The 23,633-nt window shown below is 44.3% G+C and overlaps 1 protein-coding gene across 3 annotated transcripts in view; it reads right to left on the minus strand.

Annotated features, from left to right (window-relative positions):
* Window positions 1-23,633, minus strand: part of sfl (N-deacetylase and N-sulfotransferase sfl) — a 126,705-nt gene that overhangs the window by 13,079 nt on the left and 89,993 nt on the right. For all 3 annotated transcript variants that reach the window (XM_065439416.1, XM_065439417.1, XM_065439415.1), the window contains 2 exons: window positions 6,445-6,615; window positions 4,826-4,935 (listed from right to left, as the gene is read on the minus strand). In XM_065439416.1, the coding sequence (XP_065295488.1) occupies window positions 4,826-4,935; window positions 6,445-6,615 (281 nt within the window). The remainder of the gene's footprint in view (window positions 1-4,825; window positions 4,936-6,444; window positions 6,616-23,633) is intronic.

Here is a 23,633-nt window from a genome sequence, read left to right on the forward strand (position 1 = left end):
TAGTCGGGACCCCTCTTAGTCTGCCCTTAACAATGGTTATGTACTCACTCTCCTAGTCGTTTTGATGTACACCGCTGCCTGTCCCGAGAATCCCTAAGTGATTTGCAAAAGTTTATGAATTTTAAAAAATTCAGCGGTGATTTGGGCGCAAATGCGAGAGAAATGCGTTAATATTACGTCGCACCTATTTCAACTCCCTGATCCATGATTTAAACTGCACCCACCAGATTGCAAAGTGTTGCTCAGAAGTTCATTCAGCACATGTCTTAAAGGGCGCCTCACCAGGCCCCATAGCAAATTTTGGTTATACGCTGGAAGTTATGTGTCCTCTAGGAAGTGTTTTGTAGTAAAATTTTTCAAATTGGCTCATTATTAGCCGAAATATAAATATTTCAGGACCGCGAACCAATGCTTTTACAAGGCGAGCTCCACTGCATAGCGAGACACTCTCTCCACTTGCCCCATTTATGTTGAATTCCAATGGCGGAGTCGGAGCAAGTTTTTCTGCTGGTTTTGGAGCAAGTTTGTTCCAATGACAGAGGGCGGGAGTAAGGTGTTCCAATGAGATAGTCGGAGGGGATTCAGAGCGGGAGTCACTCCGTGGAGCAGAAAAAGATGCTCCGTCAAAATCGGCGGAGTGGACCCGAACTCTGCGTGACGTATTTCCTTTACAACGTTTGTCTGCTGGGAGGCGCCACCGGTCGCGACTCGCGAGGAAGCAAAAGCTGCTACTTAAAGAAAAAAAAGAAAAGAAAAAAAAAGAACAAAGAAAAACCAGATGAACGGCGCTGAAGAGACAAGTGACCGGTGCGGCGGTTCTGGGAGCAAACAGCGGAAGGAAATGACAACACGCAAGGTATCCTGGGTGACTCGGTGATAGAACTTCCGCTTCCGCCTTGCTCCGGCGGCGCAGGTTGTGTTCCACTCGCGGATCTGGAGGCGTTGCTCTGCGCCAGAGTCGAGTGCTTGCTCACGCAGTCTGTCGGCTGCTCCGACTCCGCCATTGGAATTCAACATTAGCCTCTGCAAGTGAAATTCCTTCCCTGCGTTCCCCTATACTGGAACTTGAGGATAGCGTGACGCCTACGTCACGCGACCACATGGCCTTCATTTTTTTTTTGCCTCCTTGTCTTTTTCTTTTTCCCGGCACTGCGCACTTTCGCTGATGGCGTTGCGCGCGACCTGTTGTGAACTCTCGTTTTGCGCAGTGTATGATTTTGCGCACTGCGTACAAGGACACATCACTAGCGGTATAATTCAGTGCTACACGAATACTGAGGCAGAACAAGCAGATTGCAGAGCATGATCACGCACTGGATGACGGTAGAAAATGGCATAGTTTCAGTACTTGTGCACGTGACTGCCCAACCATGGGAACAAGCAGACGAAGCAGAAGTACAACTGTCTTGTTTTGGTGCGAAGTAAAACAAAAAACATGCAGACAGTTCGTTTGTGTGTTTTATTATTTCTCTAAACTTCAATTCGTCCATTCAAGCAACAGATCACACAAATAACAGATTTTGCCTTGAATAATTCTCTAAGTCATGTGTCACCACAAGCGATGTCGCATTGCAAACCCGACTACATAGGCACATGGACGTGACTACGTCACCGAGAGAAAGAGAGAACGGCATTCAGATTGAAATTTCAGACCTTTCCACATAGCGTAGCAATATAATTCTTTGCAAACACGATCGTTAGCGCACATTGTGTGCTCTGCACTTGTCAGCTCCAAATGGCCAGACCTGGTGAGGGGCCCTTTAAAGGGACACTAAAGGCAAATACTAAGTCGACGTGGACTGTTTAAGGGACACTAAAGCAAAACAATAAATCAGTTTAGACTAATGAAGCATTGTTTGAGAACCCTGCAGGCAGTCATTTCAAAAATATAGTTTGATTATTAGATGAGAAAATGAAGGTCCAAGTATCAGTGTTTGAATTTCGCGCCGAAACCCCAGCGCCAGTACGTCAGCATGACGTCAGGGATTCTAAAGTATGTTTTCGCATTTGGGCCGTGTTGGCTGAATAAAGGTTCCCGAAACTTGCCATGTTTAATATTTGGTTTCTTTAGAACACAATGTAGTCAATCTGTACCCCTACATATAATTAGTAGGCCCTAGAAGATGCCATCCAAATCCAAGACGTCACAGCCCCCAGGTGCGGGAACTTAAGTAGGCGTCGCCACCTGTATTTCGTTCTTGCGCTTTTTGTGGCTTACCAAACGTCTTATTGTTGTAAGAGTGGCGTTTTCGGTGTTGTAGAACAGTAATTTACTGATGCAGAAGAAATCATTTTTCACTTTAGTGTCCCTTTAAATACCTTTCCAGAAACCTCGCAACGCTTATTTTGTACCAAGAAAAAAGCAGTTTACATGAAAATTGCATCTGAAGGGTCCAAATAGCTTTATTTTAAATTCAAATCTCCTGCCACACTATCGGGGAGTGGTGATGTTGCATATGCCATCACCACCCTTTGCTGCCGTTGGTGAGTCAAGCGGCGCCCGACAGACGGCAGCACCGAGCCAAGACAGAGAGGCAGATTTGCCACTGCAGCTGCTTTTTGGTCAAGTGGCGTAGACCGTTCGGGAATCCCACGACATCATATGGAAGTTGAATTCTCTGCTACTTGCAGTTTGTGCGAGTTTCGCGCACCAGCAAAACCAGTGCAGCACTATGCGATCAGGAATGTACTGAAACGTGAAAGTGTGGGCGGCGCAGAGTCTAACGAAAACTAAACCTTTCAACTGCTCGCGTCGTTGTCAGTGGTAAATTCAATTAGTTCTTTTTTCTAAACATGAAATGGAGCTGGACAAGTAGCATTTTATTTCATATTACAATACAATACAAGGATGTTTTTTGCAACGAGTAGTTGAGTACTGGTGACAGAATTTACCGGAGGAGTGCTTCCGTCATCGAGCAAGTGCTTGAATGTCCTGCGGAAGTCTCTATTCATGTCCTGCATTTACCTTGATTTCTTGATTATTAAGGCTCTGTTCGCAATAATATTGATGCCTTAGAGATCCTCGAGCACTAATCTATCACTTTAGCTTGACTTAGTATTTGCCTTTAGTGTTCCTTTAACTGAACACACCGATTACAAGGAACTGCACATACTATACACATGTGCAAACATTACGATGACACTCGTAACGATGAGCTGGCTCATTATTGCAGGTTAAAGGCCGTTATCATTCATATTTGGCATACTCCACAACTTTTATAAACATCAATAAACTTCAATATTTATTTGCGCAGAATGAAAAAGGTATTCATGAATAGCATGAACACTCATCAAAATACAGTGAGCACTGTTTGTGTAAAGCCTTCCATTATTTTTAAAATTCTAGGCAACATTTACTAGTTTGGAGAGCCATTATGCTGAGACTTTCATGAATAGCCATGGTTAAGGACCCAAACTATGGTGGACACATGATGCTCTATAACATCAGGGGACATCTGCACTCATACATATGACAATATGTTTCCAGTGAAAGCCCGGTAATGAAATGCCCAGGCAAGCAAATGATATCCCCTGGTTTGAGCTTCAAGAATGAGTAGCATATAATATTGTTAGATGATGTAATATAACATCTTATATAAGTAAAACCTTGTTAAACCGTACCCGCTTAAACAGTAGTTTCGTTTTAAAAGTAGTAAAGTCAAATCCCCGACACAGCGGCCATTGAAGATGATGTGTTTTGTATCCGCATAAACCGTCCCAGCTTATTGAGTACGCATCAGTTAAAACATAGTGTTTCCACTTTTCGTCGTGCAAACACGGCGGTGCATCGTCTTCATCGGGCGGCCCGGCAGAACAACAAGCCTCAGAGAGTGGAACAACGGCCTCCAAGCGCCCTGTGCGTTTGCGCGTGAAGCCACATCAACATCAACATCATTTTGGCACCGTGCCAGAGAGCGTTCTGGCATGTTGGGCAAGCGAGGACTCGCGTCATGCCGAAGCTCGGATAAAAAGGACGCCGGGTGCTCAGCATAGAAGAAAAATTAGACATCATCCGTGCTATCGAACGTGACACAAAGAAGTCGGCGCTGGCATGTGACAGAGATCTGCTGTTGACTACGGTGTGTGGCATGTCGACTACGAGCTTCAACTTTTCGCCATCGTTACTTCTGTTGTTGCCGAAGTGTCGACTAGCGACAGTGATGAGGACGACAGGGAAAGCAACAGCACCGGCGATTCAGGCCCGACAGTGGCAGAAGCTGCGGGTTACGTCAGCCTCATGAAATCGATTGTCGCGACGAGAACAGCACCCAGCAATGAAAAAGGCACCCCAGGACTTCTGCAGCTCTACCGCGTGCTTGCACGGAGAATACGTAACACCAACGAGGAATCTGCCATGCGAGTGTTTGCTGAGAAGAGGGGGCTGGCTGAAAAGCTGGCACGCAGCTTCATTAAGTTTGAGGCCGCTGTCGTCGTGCTAGGTTGCCGCGTCATCGAACGAAAATAACAATTTTGTAGCATGAAGTGAATAAATACTGCATGTTTTTTTTCCCTTTTATCGCACTCTCTCTGAGTTCCGTGTTCCGTTTTCTACAGGTAAGTGAGCGATCTGATGCTATTTCGAATAAACAGTACTACCATTTAGTACGTACTTTTTCCGAGCTACAGCCAACTACAGTTTAATGAGGTTTCACTGTAGATGGAAATAATAAAAATAAAAATGAGGCATAACTTCACGATGGCTTAAACAGTAGGTTGTGTAGTGGCAAAGTGTGCCTAGGGCACTGATAATGTGGATAACAGTGGAAGCATACAGAGATAAAATTTTAGCCACAGAATGCTTAGGGTTCAAAATATGGAGACTTACCTCAGCGATCCACTGTAATCGAAGAATGGGGTGATGGCAAGGAATGTTTGGAGCTTGTTCATAACACGTACTGGATCAGACTTCAGTTCTTCTCCATCAATGATCATAAGCTGGAAAAAATGCATGAAGTTCTTTCACTTACAGATTATTAACTGACAATAACCAAGTGGTTTTTTTGGACCACACCTGTGTAAACGTCCACAAAAACAAATACAGAGAAAACAATACTATTTTAATACAATTTTACTTTACCAACTAGCATGTTAACTTATTAGCTGTTAAAGCCAGTGAACTGCTGGACATAAGAACAGAAGCCATATTTGCCAAAGGTGGCGATTTGCTGAGAGAGAGGTATTTTTGGCTTAAACATTATTTGTAGATGCCACAACAGCCAATATAGGCTGGACATGTTCAGAAATGCTGTGCATAGATGATACTAGGTGTCCACTTCAGCACAGTGGGCTCATTTCCTTTGTCAGATTCCGCCAAACCCTCGCAAACAAAATGTATCACAGCAGTGCAAAGTGTGCAGTGAAAAAATGAGAAAAAAAAATGCGACAGCACGCGAGTAAAAATGTGCGGTGGTGCTCTCTATACAAAGATGAATCTGTGACTGGCAGATTAGTTCTGAAATGAGAAGTGCTGCTCCATATAATAAATAAAACTAATTCCCATTTTTTCAGCATTTATTACTGCACAGCATTGTATTAAGAATGATAGAGCAGAGGTTTGCATAGCCTGTGTGCGGGGCAAAAATAATCACAATGGCAGGCTGTGCTTACACATAATATTTAGTAGCCAATCGGTTTTTCATTTTTTTCAGTAAAGCCATGCCACTGCAACAATATCTGCTTAATGTTTTGGTGCCCAAGTAGTCCACATTCCTCATCATGTAACCTGTTGCTCGTCACCGTGATGTAGCAAGTTGTAAGCAAACTGGCTGCACACTGCCACAGTGTTGCACAAGTTCCCTTGGCAGCTTGTGACAATGTGCGTTTTTTTCATTACGCCTATTCAGCGCACAAGAGAATTTGCTACTAGTTGTGGGCCACAAACTGGAAAGCCATTTCTGATATACTACCACTGCCAGCCAAGTGCTAACTCAGTATGCTGATAGAACCAGCAGTGCTAGGCGACAACAATCATTGTGCTTGCTGTTATAAAACTTCTGGCTTGTGTAGCTTGAAATTATGTAGCAACTTAAAAATCTTTGAAACCTTGATGCCGCGGGCACTCATGCGTGTTTGTTGTTGGTTCGATCAAAATCACCTAGCTATTAGGCTGAATGACCAAATGGCACTTGGAAAGCCAAGAAAACATCCTGTCACAAAAAAAAAAATGCAGTCAGTTCCATCATTTCTAATGGTGATATTTGGGATCTTAACTGAACTTATCATGCTGCATCCAAATTTTTAGCCAGTGTGTTAGACATTGGCCATGTGCTCTGAAGAGGCAATGGCCACAAGGTAGAGCTACAACAAAGTCCTAATACTTGATAGTATCTGAAAAATTGGAGTCCGAAAAATCAGTTTGCTTTTGTGCTTGCATTCACACATCAGACGCAAAGCCAAAAAGAAAAAGCAACCATGCATAAAACATAATGTTAACACTCTGTGTACCTGTTGTGGTGGGTAGAAACTGAGCCAACGTTCTAGATGCTGTGCGTAAAGACCAGGGTTAAGACACCTATTACGTAGCTCCCGTAGAGGCTTGGGTGAGTGGTCATTGGCTGTGATCACATCATAGAAAGTAAAGTTGAGGGCAACTGTGTCACCGTGGGACCGCTGGTGCTGTTCCGAAGAAATTACAAAAAGAAAATTGCACTTCATTGTGACTCTCGGAAATGTGCAACATGTACTAAGTATCAATACCTTTTCACAAAATACTATTGCAGCATACACCCTAAAATAAAAAATAAAATAAAAATAAAACGAAAACCTTTCGAAGCAGCATTGAAACCTTTTTCTCAAGTAGCAATTAGCTACACTTTTTAACAAAATGTAAAATCAAACACAAAACATTTACATTCGGTGGAAGTGAACCAGAAAAAAGAATAGGAGGGTCTTCAAGGGTTCTCTTCGGGAAATGCGTCTGAAACACAGATGGCATCAGTAAGACTAAAAGGCTATCAAAGCTACTTTATTATAGTTTGTATGTTTATGACTGTTTGGCATGTGATGTCCCAGAAATTTTGAGAAAACATTTTTGAGTGTATACCTGGAGATAACACAAAAACAATGAACTCAAAAGGCAGTATGTGGTTAGCAACGTAACTTATTGTAAATAGTTGCCATGCTAGGATTAAATGTGGCTGCATCTAAGCTAGAACTGCAGTGTGCCATGCAGACACGAGCAACAATAGCAGCACTCATGTAACAGCTGCTACCATTCCCCAAAATGCTGTCACATCGAATGCCAAACTTCACCAGAGAAGCCAATTCAAAAGCTGCAATATGTATGGTGTGCTGGTTTCAGTGCTGCCAAGAGCATCAACACTTGAATTACTACTTGCCACATTCACTTATGCCAAGGTGTTCTTCCTTTGGGGTTTGCAGCAGTACTATACACATTTGTTTTCTCTTATATATTATTGCCTTGTTTCCAGTGTAATTTAGCACAGAGATGACTACTGCAAGCTTTCTTTCTCTAAAATTATATTACATTTAATTAATGTATTTGTATGTTCTGTTCAAAATAAACAAATGCATACTGACAATGGGGAGTCATAACCTACGAAAACTCCTGCGCAAAGGTTAGTCATGCCATCTGTTGCCAGGTAAAGACACCATTGTGGCCAAGGTATCTGCCTCTGTAGCATGTGCTTTGCAGTGTTTTTTCGTCAAAACACCGTTTTCAAGGAGGCAAATTTCATGCGACCAGTCAATAAATGTTATATAAGCCTCACTATAACAGTAGTGGTGCAGAGTAAAGTGCTGAAGATTCTATTGACACATTAGCCTGCCTCCTGGAAGCTCAAGGAGTAGATTTCCCATATAAAGAAGGTTGCAAGATGGCAGACCTCTGCACAACTCTGCTCCCTGTAGGCGCATACTGAGTTTACATTTTTTAGAACTTGAATGAAGCTTTAATAAAATGTGGCACATCTCAGGTGAATGAGACTCAATGCACGCTCTTTGCAGTATACTTGAGTTACTAAGACTATTTTTTTGAAATTTGATTAGTTAGCTAATTTACCAAGTTCGATCATGCAAATTCTTAATTATGTAGGGCATACATACATTTGATTGTACAAGTTGTAGGGCAAGCTCAGAAACACCCAATAAAGGTGTCCTCGTGACATCTTTCATGAGATTCTTTTTTTTAGGCTCTGAAGAAAGCCCACGAAATATTAAAAATATGATGCTGCTGCTTGCAAATCTGGCTTGCAGCACGGTCAACCATGATTTCCAAAGCATGGCCACATGTCCGTTGTAAATAGAAGTCATTGACCTTGGCACCAGGCATCTAAGTCAGCACCATTGTCGTGAAGATGGAAATCTGCCACAGTCCAAAAATATAAGCGATAGACCATTGCTGAAAGTGGATCAAAACACTTGTTCGCCTCTTTAACAACTCTCATGCAGACTTTGTTCTTTGTAAACGAGGTTGAAAACCCTGCAAATCGGATGTGCAATTGTGCCGCGACAGTGCTATTTTTGAGGTTTCACTGGCTTTCTCCAGGTATTAGAAAAAATAACCACGTAAGGAGCAATCTTTTAAAAGCAACTTCACTGCGTTTCTGAGCACTTTCTACAATTATAGTCAAATGTATGCCTAAAAAATATTTAAAAATTTGCTTCATTGAAATTACATATTTGCTAATTGCACTTAAAAAAATAGTTTGAGTAAATCATCATCATCATCATCATCAGCAGCAGCAGCAGCAGCCTGGTTACGCCCACTGCAGGGCAAAGGCCTCTCCCATACTTCTCCAACAACCCCGGTCATGTACTAATTGTGGCCATGCCGCCCCTGCAAACTTCTTAATCTCATCCACCCACCTAACTTTCTGCCGTCCCCTGCTACGCTTCCCTTCCCTTGGGATCCACTCCGTAACCCTTAATGACCATCAGTTATCTTCCCTCCTCATTACATGTCCTGCCCATGCCCCTTTCTTTTTCTTGATTTCAACTAAGATGTCATTAACTCGCGTTTGTTCCCTCACCCAATCTGCTCTTTTCTTATCCCTTAACGTTACACCTATCATTCTTCTTTCCATAGCTCGTTGCGTCGTCCTCAATTTGAGTAGAACCCTTTTCGTAAGCCTCCAGGTTTCTCCCCCGTAGGTGAGGTAAGTTTACTACAAACAATAAGCTGTTGGTCTCACTTGCCTTAGGTGAGCCACATTTTATCAAAGTAAAGAAATTAATTTTAAATTGAAATAGACTATTTCAGAAATACTTTTCTGCAAAAATTACTTGAATACGTTCAGCAGAAGAGAAGTTATTGACAATCAAAGGTCACCTATGATCCCCTTCGAGATGTTTCTGCTCCTTTTTCTATGCCTTGCACTGTGAAGGCTATGGTGGACTGAGGCGCATCCACAATGCTCCACCTACTGAACATCCCCATGGTGCGCAGTCAAAATTTGATTTTGGATGTTCATATAGACACGACTATTTGCGATTTCGGCGCCTATGGTGAGCAAGACCCGGTTGTTCTCAGTGAGGAAACTCCTCACAGCACCCCGCGATGGCCACGGGTATCTACACTACATAGCAGACTGCAGTCACATGTAATGGTTGTGCGTATTCACAGCATTTGCTTTGTGCATGACAGGGCTAGAGTGCGTACTCATGTGCTCCAGTCTGGCCGTGCAATGTGATGTGGACAGGCTTTGTCCTGCACCGGTTTGACCAATGGGTAGTAGCCACATTCAAATTGCGCATTTTGAAGCACTGTCAATGGCTCAATACGAAGCGAAGTATGCCCAGACGTCTAGCCAGGAGTAGCCAGGAGTAGCCAGGAGTGAGCGCGTGCTAGCAAGAGTGCGTGTGGTCTGACCTTAAGTTTCGCGTGGTTCGAGGCTAGTTGAGTGTTCAAACCTAATCGAAATGAGCGAGACCTGACAGCTACGACACCAATGAGCAGTCTGACCAAAGGTTAGTTCTTATGTGGGCAGCCACGGCCGAGCATGAGCAGACATTAGTTGGCTTCTTGCAGATGTATGCAGAATTCTTATAGAAATTCGGAAGCACATTTTCACTTACTTCAGTCTATTTACTAACTGCGTCAATAAGTATACACAGTATACTTATTGACGAAGAAGTGCACTGATTCAAACACCCTTCTTGGTTGATGTCAGCTATTGGCCAATATCAGTCGCATATGGGAACATGCTATATGACGAAATATAGCATTAGAAAAGAGTGAGGAGAAGGCTTCTGTCGAAAAGTGAGTGTTTGAGAAAAAGGTGACTACTTGCTCTGCTTGTTATTTCCATGCATCATGGACGACTGCTCGAAACACATGAAAGCTTGGTTCAAGTGACGTGAAACACCCAGTAAATATGGGAACACTACGTTTTGGAGGTCAAAAGCGCCATCAATCTTATGAAAGCAGCAATTTCAAGCTACAGCTACAAATTTACGTTAAAAGGTCCTCGAAATGGTTTTTGTTGTATGACTAAATGCAAAGGGCATCTCTCAAGAAATGCTTTCTCTCGAGAATTTCTTGTCAGCACGCTATAACAACACACGTACGAGTAGTTAAGCATTACCCTCTCGTCAAGCCACGGAGTCTCCCCTCAACTTTAACACTGCTCATTCATCTATATGTCCCGCCTCCTTCATGCAGTGATGCAAGTTTTGTCTACTGGTCGATTTGAACTGGGTGTGCTCCCATGTCACAGTTTTTCTTGTTAAGCCTGGGATACATGGGAGCAAAATTTCAAGATAATTTCGTGCAGCAGATGAAGACGTGGCAGCACCATGTGCAATGTTTCCTGGCTTGCAGTGCATGAAGCAAAAGCAACATATGCCACCACAGGCATTCGCTGCATATCTGCGAGCATATATGCATGTACGAACTACAAAGTAGCTGTTTCCGGTATTATTTCAGTTTGATAATCGCCTAATAACATGTAAATATCTAACAAAAAGTACGCTTATGATTGCCTTTATATTATGCTGACAAGATTTCTATGGAAAAATATAAGCACTGCCGCAGCTAGGCTAGAGCCGTCATTAACTTGTGAATGCGGTGAAATGGACTACTTGTAACGTTTCCTGAACTCAATAATAATAATAATAATAATAATAATAATATTAATAATAATAATAAAAAGAAGATGATACCACTTAATTTCTAATTTTTTTCGTTCCAGTTCACCGAAAACGGTTATGTTCAGGTTAACTCCAGAGGGGAAAAATAATGGTTCAAACCGGTTTGAACTGGTTCAAGTTCATTTGCATAACCGAATAATAATTACAGGAAAACGGCACAAATTTATTTCATATAGAAGCTCGAAGCTGCTGTTAAGTTTCACTGAAAAATTACGCTTGTTCTTTAGGTCAGAAGTAGTTACAAAAAAGTTGTGCAGATCCAACACCAATGCTGAAATTTATGTAAAGCAAAGCTTTACTGCGAGAGAGAGAATATATCAAGGAAATGCAGAGAGGTCCTAGTCTGCTACTCAGCTCAGGGGGAAAGGGTAGAGGAGAAAAATAGGGGATTGAGGAGTAATGATGAAGACAGGCAGTATGATGCAATTATTTGCCCATCTGCATTTGAAGGGCCCATTCACAGCCTAATATTCCAAGAGAGCCTTGATGGCTCACTTCACTGATATGTCCGATCAGTGGCCCAGTAATGCTTTTTGACTGAATGGCCTCTTGTTAAGTGGCACTAAGAAATTGATCGATGCCTGCCGGTCACATTAAAATTAAATTATGGGGTTTTACGTGCCAAAACCACTTTATGATTATGAGGCACGCCGTAGTGGAGGACTCCAGAAATTTCGACCACCTGGCATTCTTTAATGTGCACCTAAATTTAAGTACACAGGTGTTTTTGCATTTCGCCACATCAAATGTGGCCGCCGTGGCCGGGATTCAATCCCGCAACCTCGTGCTCAGCAGCCCAACACCATAGCGAATGAGGAACCATGGCTGGTTGCCAGTCACAGTCACAATGGGGACATGCGACAAGTACCAAATAGATTTGTGTAAGGCATGTGCTTTTTTTTTCCACAATTCTGACGAGATGCGACTCTTACACAAGGGACCGAACCTTTTGGTCAAAATGGTGCTGCTATGACCAGCGACTTGTGCACACCCCAGATTCGTGGATGTACCATTGCATCAGAGGTCAACGTGTAGCTCTCACCATCTAGTAGTGGCACGCAGAAGTACACAGCGAACGAAAATTTGCCGATGCAAGCTCGCAGTATCGGGGCACCGAACATGATTCCTTCTCCACTGGAAATTTTTTCTCCCAGAATTTTGGGCTGCCAAGCTTGGGGTGCGGCCCTTACAAAAGTGTGGCCCTTACACGAGTCTATATGGTCTGTGTGTTCAACTGTCTTGGGTACCTTACAGATACGACACTCTGGTGAGTCTGCGCATCAGGCACGATGCAAATATTGTCGCATTAAGGTGGGGGTACTACGGCAGCCATCTTGCGAGCAGTTCATATTCCCCCACCAGGCGACGCCACTGAGTCATGACTGAAGGGATGCTCTTTTCCTATGCAGCGCAGCGTTCGCTCGGAGCAGGACCCGCTTTGACCCGCCTGCATGTATCGAAAGTTTCTCGAACGTTGTCGATGCTTCCATCCGTTGTCTGTTGTCACCGACGCTTACGAAATCCGATTGTATGAGCGACGCAAATTGTCTAGTACTTACTGGAAGACTCGCGGGAAGCAGGGATTACTCTGGAACCTTCGATGACCGATGTATAAAACCCGACTCGTTTCGCCGCTGATCAGATTTCGACGATCGCCGACTGTGTTCGCCGCTATCGTTGTTCTTCGAGTGCAACTTGCCTTTGTGGGCACAGGATTGCCCAATAAAGGCCGTTTCGTCATTCACAGTTTTGCGACTGTTTTCTTCGCCGTCACTACTACGTGGAATACAACTGAACAATAGTATGACAAAATCCTTCACACCATGAAGCTCACTGCAGGTTGCCTTTGCAGCGCCACTTGATTAGTGTCTATTTAGGAATCTCAGTAGCGTGAAGGAACATAAAAGAAGGGTAGTCTGTCGACCTCACTGTCTCCGCGACAATGAGACATTACCGGAAAGACGAATGCGTCCGTGTCCTGGGTTCTTTTTCTCCTTTCCTTGTATTTGCGACCGTCTGCCTGGCCGTCCCGACGCACTTACCACGTGCAGATGACAAGGCGTGGATTTTATTCGTGGTTTTGAGAAGAAAACGCTGAGGGAAGTTTTGCTTGCCTGACAATCCGGATTGCTGGCAGCTGAACATCGGCCAGCAGGAGCATAGGGTAAATAGTAGAGAGGAGGGAAAGGGATAACTCAGCGCACTCTCGCATTGCGTGCCCAGCGCTGTCTTGCTCCGCGCGACATGCAGGCCATGGACAAAAGCGCGCACGTTCGCTTTCGTCTGCCGAGAGGATGCTGTTCTCGAACACGTGGAAAATTTGAAGGTATCTCGTCAAAAAGGCGCATTCTTGTAGAGCAAATTTCGCTATTACTGCTTTCTTCCCTTTTTTTTTTATTTGAAGGCTTTGCTAAAGCAGGCGTTTGTCTTCTTTATTGATATGTGATGTATGCAACGTTTTCACTCTATTACATTCCTAGCTTACTTCAAGGTCGCAAAAACTCGCTACCACAGATTGAAGTACAGAAAAACGAAGATAACGGAAGCACGTAACAATGTTCTTTGTCACACTTTCTCGACACGTATGTTATAGTGCAAAACAACACATGAACGAGAAACTATAGCTAATAAGGCTGTATTTCGGATCCCGCCATTATTTACATGTTTCGGGAGGAGGGGGGTATGAGCTAGCGAGAAAAAACACAAATAAACGGGGCATTCGCAATAAAGCTGGCCACGAGGCTCCCTTTTCATCTTTCTCGTCCGTGTATTTCGGGACCCTCGTCTGCATACCGTATGTACTAAACGGATGTTTTATCATGTATTCATCATTATCAACATATGAGCTGCTCTTTTTTGCGCGCTTCGTCACATGTTCTCTCCTTGGCGTTACTTATTATGACAATGCAATATGCAAAACTTTTTGCAATAAGTTCGCTCTCGACTTTTAGTGAAGTGTTAGAAGAGTACATTGAAAGGCGAAATTGCACATCAGGTTTGAATAGTCTGCCAAAAGATGTCGTAATCGATAAATACGATCTCCGCGGCGTTCGTTTTTCGGAATGGTCGACTGTTGGTGAGTTTTCCTTAGAAGGTAGGGCGTTTTAGGGCCGCCAACTCCCATATATTTGCAAATCGTCTGTTAGGTTCGTTTGTAGTCACAAATCAAATCGTAGGGCACGTGCGATCCCCACTTCAGCAGTGCATACTCGGGTCGATTTTATACCGAAACATTGCCAGGGCGCACGTGCGCAAATGACAAAAAAAAACGTATCGATTAGAAACGTGCGTCAAAATAGGCAGGACCCAATTATCTAAAACATGACACCTATAAGACAAAGAGGAATCTTTGACAGCATTTTTTAAAATTTTCTTTCTCTGTCTTCGGGAACTAGACCTTGAGGTCAGCTATTACAATTTATGTATCGAAACGAACGACAAAGGAAAGAGCGTACGTCTGACAATAAACCCACAGTACACTATGGCTAGGTGCTTGGCGGTGTTCTTGCCCAATATCAGATAAGCAGGCATGAAAAAGGCCATTGGGTCCACAATCTTGTTAGTAGAATATGATTCGCGCATATTTCACAACATCTGCTACCTTTGTCATGTCACCCAGGGTTCACAATGCTTCAAACAAGGGTAATTTTGCAGATTCGCCGCCATAAAAATGTAGCCGGTACGGCCTGGTGTAGAATCAGTGACCTTGATTTCAACAGCGGACACGTGCGTCACCCGAGTCAATATTATTTTTCTCAAAACATATGGTGAAGAAATTCTGTTGGACACACGTTCAAGTATCATCGCACTGAGCGCGTCTCTGGCTGGGACACGCCAGTTTGTGCTGCTGACAGGTGACAGCGTGTCATTGCTAGTTTCTCAAACCTCTCATGAAAAGTATTCCCGCGCTGGTCACAATTCATCCGTGTCGAGAACCATTTTGTCGAGGCTGTCGGCCCTTTCACCATAATCGGGCGAGCCGTGACCGAGGGGTGTCGCAGAGTGAACGGCCGATTACAACAGCCCGTCCACCGGCTCGAAAGGGGGCAACTCCTCGGTGCCCATTGAAGAGGCCATGGCCGCTCAGCAGGCGCAGCTCCCGCTCGAAGTCCCAGGCTCGCCAGGAGGATTGAAAGACCGATCACAACAATGCTTTGTCCTTTATTCTATGCTAGTCTTATCCACCGCTCACGTCCGGTTGATCCCGTTCATAACGTGAGCGGACCGTCGCTCTAATCACTGACCAAGCGCGAAAAGCACGAAAAGGCATTATCATCGGAAAGGCATCGCTACATAATACCGGCCCAGGCCAATGGGTGAAACCATGTGGTGTATGGGGTGCAATTTGTTCTCTGCAGTCTCGTCTTACTGCGCGTTGAGTACTACAGCATGCGTGCTTTTCGCGTCGCTCATACAATCAGATTACATAAGTGTCGGGGACAACAGACAACGGATAGAAGCATCGATAACGTTCGAGAAATTTCCGATACATGCAGGCGCGTCCTGCGCCCGGTGAAAAGCGGTCACAGGTGAAAGATAAACAAGTACACGTTTCAATACAACTCCATTCCACTGCGTTGTGTCAGCCAAAGAAAAAAGGAGAAGATTCCTCTATTGTGCTACTGTAATCGCGCCATCTACAAGGTCGACGACTGAACCGAAGTTACACGGAGTCATTTTAGCGCACCATGGGCGAGGCCTCCTTCCTTCTTCGGCCACACAGGCAGCTCTCATGCTTGGCTGGCACGTGCTTTCGCCGTGGCTGCTATGCACGTGCTAACCCAGCAAAAGCAGGAAACAAGAGCGTGTCTCGCGGCCTTGGCTATGCCTCTGGGAGTGGTTCCTCTAACTATTCAGGATGATTGACAGGCATTGTGGGGGAGTCCAGGGGAGCAATCCAGGGGAGCAACGGTTCAAAATGCGAACCGGGGCCGCTATTCTGGACATTCCGCCATTTTTTTCGAGGCGTGACGTTGACGCGACGCGTTCAAAATGACGCTGATAGCGCCGTTTTGCTTTCGTAACGTGACCCAAGCTTGACGTTTTGCCTAAGAAACTGAAATGAAGGCATCTAACCTAACGTTCTTGATGAAGGAAAGCAGTTTTCCTCCCCAGTAAAAATAAAGCAGCTAGCTCAAAGCGTACGATTATTCCGTCGAAAACGCTTCTCGCTTCTGTCTGCTGTGTACAAGCCGTTGTCTGCTTCATTAGGTAGGATGCGTGTACCCGGTAAACGGAATGAGTCATCGTACGTTGGTGCCAATGCGCTTGTTTTCTACCTCGAGGAAACGTACGCGACCAACGAGTGGTGATGAGCACACGTTCTAGGCCGCGTTATCGCTATCTCGCGAAACGCAAGTGACTCAGCCCAACTCGGCTGGCTGAGAAACGGCCTTATATCCCCGATAGCGTTTCGCGCGCCAGAGATATCCGCTAGCGCGACACAAACGCCGGCGCTGCCCTCTCTTGTTTAGTTCGCTGGTCACTCGCACCGCTGGAGGAAACTTCAAGGCGCCGCCTTGCGTGCGTTCCTTTTTATGAATTAAAAGGACGCCGTTGCCATAACATTTGATTGTGCGAAAAGGCATCAATCTTGATTACAACACAAACGCAGCAGTGGAAAGTGGACAACGTTGAGAAAAGTCTGCTATGTTCAACCAGTATTATTTCTTATAAACGCATTATCTTAAAGAATGATGGCCCAAAACACAAATGCCAACACCACCCGAGAGCGATGCAAATACTATGAGCACGCGTTAGGAACAAAATATTTTCATGGTGCCACACGACGGGGAAAATGTGGCGATACGCATTCCTCTCTCCCGCCATTGCATATGGCTGCTCATTACCATAATTCGCGCGTCTCGTCGCACTACAAATTATGGCGGAAAATCTCTGCAATGGCGGCCCAGCGCAACGTCACGCAACGTCAAATTGACGTTTACGAAATGGCCCTTCCTGTAACGCTCCCCACAGCACATTCCTTCAGCCAATCAGCAAACTGACATGGCGCATATCTTGGATCCCCACCACATATTCGCGAAATTGTAGATGCATTGCACTGGCTTCTGTACGCTACCGCTCACTTTCTTTTTGAAGCGCTAACGTCGCAATATAGCTGCCAAGGACCAAAAAAATGTATTAGTCGATAAAATTTGTAGCTCCGGGTCACGTTTCGTTATCTTGATGAAAACGCAAAATTGCATTTTGCGGAACATCCATTTCCCGGCCAAAATTTCAAGGCACGTGAGCTCTTGACGGCCAGAGAGTCAACATGGCGGATAATGGCGGCCGTGCAGCCGTCGTACGTGTCAAGAATAGCACCCCGGTTCGCTTCACCGCTTACGTCACTAAATAGGCCACTCCTAAGCCGGTGGAAGACGCGACCAATAAACGAGAGGGTGCTGCCTCTGAAGTGTACGTCATCATATGACGAGTTAAGAATTGCAGAATCATATAATATTACCATTTGTGTACTTGTTCGTCGCCAGGTGGTAATCCACGCGTTAAACATTGTTACCCCTCGAATCAAAGGAGATAGCCCCATCGCCATCAGTTTTGTGGAAATTTTGAAAGTTTGTTCGTTATACTATGATGTCGTCGCACAAGGACATTTTCCTCGGGCCGCACGTCTCGCACCGGCAAAGGGCGATGGCTGCTCGTCTCCACCAGTTCGTCGCACAGCCATCGGATGGTTCCCTTTCACAGACGATAATGGCGCCAAAACACCTCATCTGTCAGCTCTGATAACGTGTCTCGCACCTCCAGTCGTTGACGGGTCCGGGAGAGTAACTTGAGGCAAGGAATGAGGGGGCGCCGCCATGTTTTCATGTGTATGAAGTCGCACCTCAGAGATGATCAACGCGCGCGAGCGCTCACCACCCGCGAGTGTCCGAGGCGGCGCGGCCATGGTTGCAAGCAAACATCCAAGCCACAGCGACAGGAACCCAAAGCGGACTACCTCTTCGCCGGTTCCACTCATGGCCGACGACGGGTTCGCTTAAAAAATTATTGACAGGTGCGTGACGTGTTCAAAATTTGCGTATCGCAGCGCTGTCTCTGACGGCCACTGATGCAACCACAATTCTGACGAATCACGTGAGGGCAAAGGGAACAGTTTCTCTTTCGAAACCATTATAAGATTTCGCCCGAGGAATCGTTCGGCGGAAAAGTATAAACGTTCGTTCCTGAGGTAAAATGTTTTGGCCCGCCACATTCGGAGAAACTGTGAACTTCCCGGTCCAGCACTTTTCTGACAGTCGTACAGATGGCGCTAGGTGTAAATTTTGCATGTAAGTGCAAAAATAGTATAAATTTCTTCCTTTCTTTGCTGTTTGTCGCTGTGATTATAGCATGTTACGATAACAAATGACCATAGCTGCTAATGCTTGAGATATGAGTTTTTAGATTGTGGTACGGTTTGAAGATTGCGTCGACTTTATCTATGTTACCAGTGGAAAAAAATAGTAAAATTCACGCGTCCCGTACAGCGTTTCTTTTTGCTTTATTGGAAAAGTATGCGTTGAGATTTTGAATTCAGGCTTCTAGTTCTCTCATCCAAAACGGCAGCTTCGTACCTTTAGTACCTTCACGCAAAAATGGGCATAAGTAGGACCAGAATTCTAAATATTGCTTAATTTCGGTCGCATTATTAGGAGAACTAATAAAGCTGCATAAATGAAATGTTGCGTCCTAAATGGAAATTCCTTGAACTCCAATTTGTACAAAATTTAGCTTCCTTGAGTGTGTAGTTTCCGGGCTGTTCACAACAAAAGTTGCGATATTTGGCAATCTTCAAAAGCAAATTATCCAAAAAGTAAAAATTCAACATTATTTTACTGCATCTAGGAAATAGATAAATATGTCCTAAAGCTACAGAGCAAGCCGCAATGCAGTAGATGCAGTAGTTTCTTCTAAATATGGTCACAACTGAGACACAGTTCGCGAAAACCATTTATCTTATGCTTGTTCTTGAATATATATTTCTAAATCACGATAATCAATTTATACATATTATGTTTATTTGGAATATACAAGAATTAAGCTTTTTTATGGCATGTACTACAACTTTATATCCCAAGTCGAAGAGCCGCCACGGTTGCTCCAAAAGTACCGAAAACGGCGGGCTCGTGTCGCCGGAGTGGGACCGCCACCTTAACACAGCACCTAGCCTGCCCCTCGACGCAATATGCTGAAAATCATACTAACCATGCTGCTACATTTACAATCACTGGGAGATGGTGTGTACCTACATATGAGGTAATGTAGTTGAGCCACAAGTGTAGGTAATGTATGGATGAAAAGCCTCTCGAAAAGGTGTCTAACCAGAATTGAAAACCATTATATTTTCCTTTCAGTTTCGCTCCGGATTGAAAGAAATCGTAATCTTCTGGTTCAGTTCTGGTTCGAGCAAAAATAAAATTTTCCAGTTTTCGGTTCAGTTCCGGTTTCGCACCCTGGTACCACTACACCAAAGTCTTTTTTTTTTCTCCGATGGTATTTAGTGTATCATGTGTATCATCTGACGGACGTTTTGATACGTTGCAAGGCCCATTCGACTGCCTTCGCAACACTTTTTTTCAGGATCTCAGCTTGTTTGGATATTCTCCTGCTACCACTGCGGGCCAATTATACACAAAAGTTGTCTTTCTGACAAATTCCGAACCTGTGGTTACAGCTAAAAGCACCTTTCTTTCCAAAACTGCAGGCAATTGGTGTATTGACCAGAGATGTTGGTGTTGACATCGACGTGCAGCGCTCGCGTCTGCAGTTACTGCAGTTTACTCACTGCACACACCTAAAGTGGAAGACAAGCGTAATACAGTGCTGGTACCATTCATGCTCCTGTTGCCAAAGAAGACATCACTGCTCCTATTTTCTTGTGAGAGCTGCATGCGCATCCCATATCGGCTGCCATCACCAGAGCTCTAGCAGACAATCTGCATTCTTAGGCAGCAGTGGGCCATTGGTTTTAAGAAACGTCAGCATTAATTGCTTTGCGCACTTATTTTTAAGGGTACTCAAATTACCATGCATAAGTAGTGTGCTTTTAAAAATAGGCTTAATGAAGTAGCTGAATGGCTTAATGAAGCATGTTTCAAGCATTCCTGATGATGTTGCATTGGTAGCCCATCGGAACACTCGCCCAAGTGACATCGCTCTCCCACACTACGTAGTGTAGGAAAGGGCAGCTGAAAACAGAGGGGCACAAAGTCACTGTGATCGGTAGTGATGCGCATTTTTAAAACATCATAATAGATTACACACTTTACGTGGAGCGCTTAAATATGTCTGTTAATCATCAGAAGGACCTACTCTACAAACTCAGTATGTTTGTACACAATCGTCCAAATTGTTTCATGGTCCCCTTAACTTTATTTTTGTATCTGGTAGCGCTTTACAAGCACTTTGTGAAGAAAGCTGAAGGTAAAAAACTTTCATGCTGTAATCTGTGTACTAGGTTCACCCAAGCTTATTTGTGAGAAATCTTGGGAAACAAAAGCTGCAGTAATTACAGTAGAACATTGTTCCCACACTTTGGGGAAAAAGATGTGAGAAAAATTGCACTAACTGAAAAAACATACGACCCGAAGTCAGTGAAAAATTTCGTAGACTTGACTGTAGTTGACATCTATGTAATGCAAAGTAATGCGAGGATCATTGCAGCAAGAGACGTCAACATGCGCGGAGCTGGTGTGGCCCGAGTGCCCTGAGAAATCCGTTGTTTATGCGGCTTCAGCAAGCTTACGTTTGCCTTCCTTGAATTCAGCCTAGACCAGCAGCTTCTTCGGGCAGGTCATTTAGGTGGGAAGTTTCAGCGTGCCCACTCGGCGAGAATCATAGCTGCAAGAGATGCCGATGCATGTCAAGCTGGTCCCGAGCGGCCCCAGTGGTCCGAGACGCACTTACGTTTTCCTATTGCATATAAATTTAAGCAACGGGAGACCAAAACGATTTGAGCTGGTGGGCTACGCTGGAATACAAGGCCACCAGAGTGAAACATGATGCTCACTTCGTGAGCATCAGGGAACCTGCAGCAGGGAACGGCAGCGCATTTGGTTATTGTCTATTATAGCATGCAGCACACCTCCAACGGCACTATATACCTCATGCACTGTGGAACAGATAGGTGAAGATGCTTATCGCAAGAGGGTTGGTGGCGATAGCTGTGAATGCAACATGCGCTGACCCGTAAAGAGATTTCTGCTACCGGAATAAGAAATTGAATGTGTGCCGGCATTTTCATGGGGCATGGGCAGGCGAATATTGCAGGGAAGCTGCCGTGGCAGGTGGCTAATGCTCTCGATTGTGTGTGCCTTGTGCCTTTTCTTGTTCTCATGTGGTCTAGCAGCTGGACAACGTACCATACGATCAAAGTTTGGCGATGTACTTAACGGTGGTGCCAAAAGATTGTGTTTCCTAGGAACGTATCAACAGGCAAAAAAGAAGCGTGACTGTATTGGGTCACGAGGGTTGCAATGTGGGCTTGTTGATAATGTATCTTCAAGGGGAGTAGGGTAGTGCGATTAAAAGACGGGACAAAAAAAACACACACAGGGACACACACGCGGTGTGTTTCCCTATGCGTCTTTTTTTGTCCCGTCTTTTAATCGTGCTACCATACTCCCCTTGAAGATGTATTGGGTCATTTTTTATGTGTTCTCGATCGCAAATGTTGGAACCAGGAAACTGTACAAGACAACATTGGATCGACGAGGTTATGGGTCTACATGATTTGAACAGAGGTACGGACATTTTCAGTTAAGAAGTCGGGTGTACACAGCGTCTAATCAAGCCACCGAGGTAAAATAGTACTGCTCACAGAACTGCAGGTAGCCCATCATTTCAAAAAAACTTGTGCATTATTTCTGGTGGAGGCCCCACTTTGCACGTTTACTGTCTTATGAGATTAACAAAACTAATGTCACTAAAACCTTGTTATAATGAAATGAGTTATAACAGACTAATGAACATAAAGTAATCGTAATTCCCCTTGAAATTCCTATAGAAACACATGCATTTGAAATCTCACTTCAATGAAGCTTTTCTTATGGATATACTAACAAACTTTTTTCTTTTTTTTACAATTACGAATGAAAATTTACTGATAATTTTCTGGCAATTAGGCCAACATCTGGCTGTCAACTGCCAACGCTGTCAACTTCCACACTCTTTTGCACTCTGTGCACAGAGCATGCTGTATCTTTGTTTTAGGTTGCATACCATTGTGGCTAACCGTGGCTGTGATGAAATAAATGTTTGTTCTCTCTTGCCCATAAATTTCTGTAAGTAAAAGGTGCTACATGCACATTAGGCATGCAGCACAATCCCAGTGTGCTACTCCTAAATTAATGAAATATAATTTCTCAACAAGACATTATGTGCTCTGACTGCCTGAAGCATGACAGCCATTGTGCTGTGTAGTGAATTCGTGGTACAAAACTACAAGTACAGTAAAACCTCAATAATTTAAACTCACTTAATTCAAAATTTCGCTTAATTAGAAGAATTTGAGGGGTCCCATAATTTTCAATGTGTAATTATACTGGACAATTTGAATAGCTCGCGCAGCCCTATCAGGATAATTTGTAGTTTCTGGCTGGCAGCAACGTGAGACTCTTAGGTTAGGGTGCGACATAAGGTTGCCAACCGATTATCCAGACCACGCGTGGACTGAAAAATAGCCCCCGAAAAACAAAATTGATTAGCCTTATAGTGGCTTAAAGATGTATAATAATGCTCTGCCTCATAGTATGCTTGGAGGTGATCAGATTTGCTTGGATTTGCGCAAGAGTGACATTGTCTCCGTATACACTCAACAAAAGCGTCACCACGCTGGCAATCTCCGCTAACGGAGTTCACCATGGAGATCGAAGAAACGAGCTTCGCACCATGTTCTGCCTCATACGATGCTTGGAGGGATCAGACTTGCTTGGAAGAGTGACGTCTTCGTATACACTCACCAAGAGCGTCACCACGTCGGTAATCTCCGCTAACGGAGTTCACCATGGAGCTTCGCACTAGATTCTCGCGAAAGCACAGGAGGTGGCACCAATCACACAAATGCAAAGCTGCACACACCCCCACAAAGATGCGACGTCTCCAAGACACCTGCTCTGTGGACACACCATGTGCAAAATCGCAAACAAAAGTTTAGTGTGTGTGTGTGTGTGTGTGTGTGTGTGTGTGTGTGTGTGTGTGTGTGTGTGTGTGTGTGTGTGTGTGTGTGTGTGTGTGTGTGTGTGTGTGTGTGTGTGTGTGTGTGCGCGCGCGCGTGTGCGTGCGTGTGTGTTCGCACGCGCATGTATACACATATAAATATTTAAAAAAAACAGATCACGCATTAAGTGATTATGACGATAGTGCTGACCGAAAAATGAAAGAAAAAAGAACAAGTGCTGTCTTCTGGAGCATCTTGTGAGCCAAAGAAGAGCGGGCATGGCCTCCGAGATTGGATGGCATGCGCTCTCTATTGAGTAGTGTGCACATCGCAATCTTCGGAGGCTATAGAGCGGGCCACTGGA

This window comes from Dermacentor albipictus, chromosome 1 (genome assembly GCF_038994185.2).
Source record: "Dermacentor albipictus isolate Rhodes 1998 colony chromosome 1, USDA_Dalb.pri_finalv2, whole genome shotgun sequence".
Classification (NCBI taxonomy): domain Eukaryota; kingdom Metazoa; phylum Arthropoda; class Arachnida; order Ixodida; family Ixodidae; genus Dermacentor; species Dermacentor albipictus.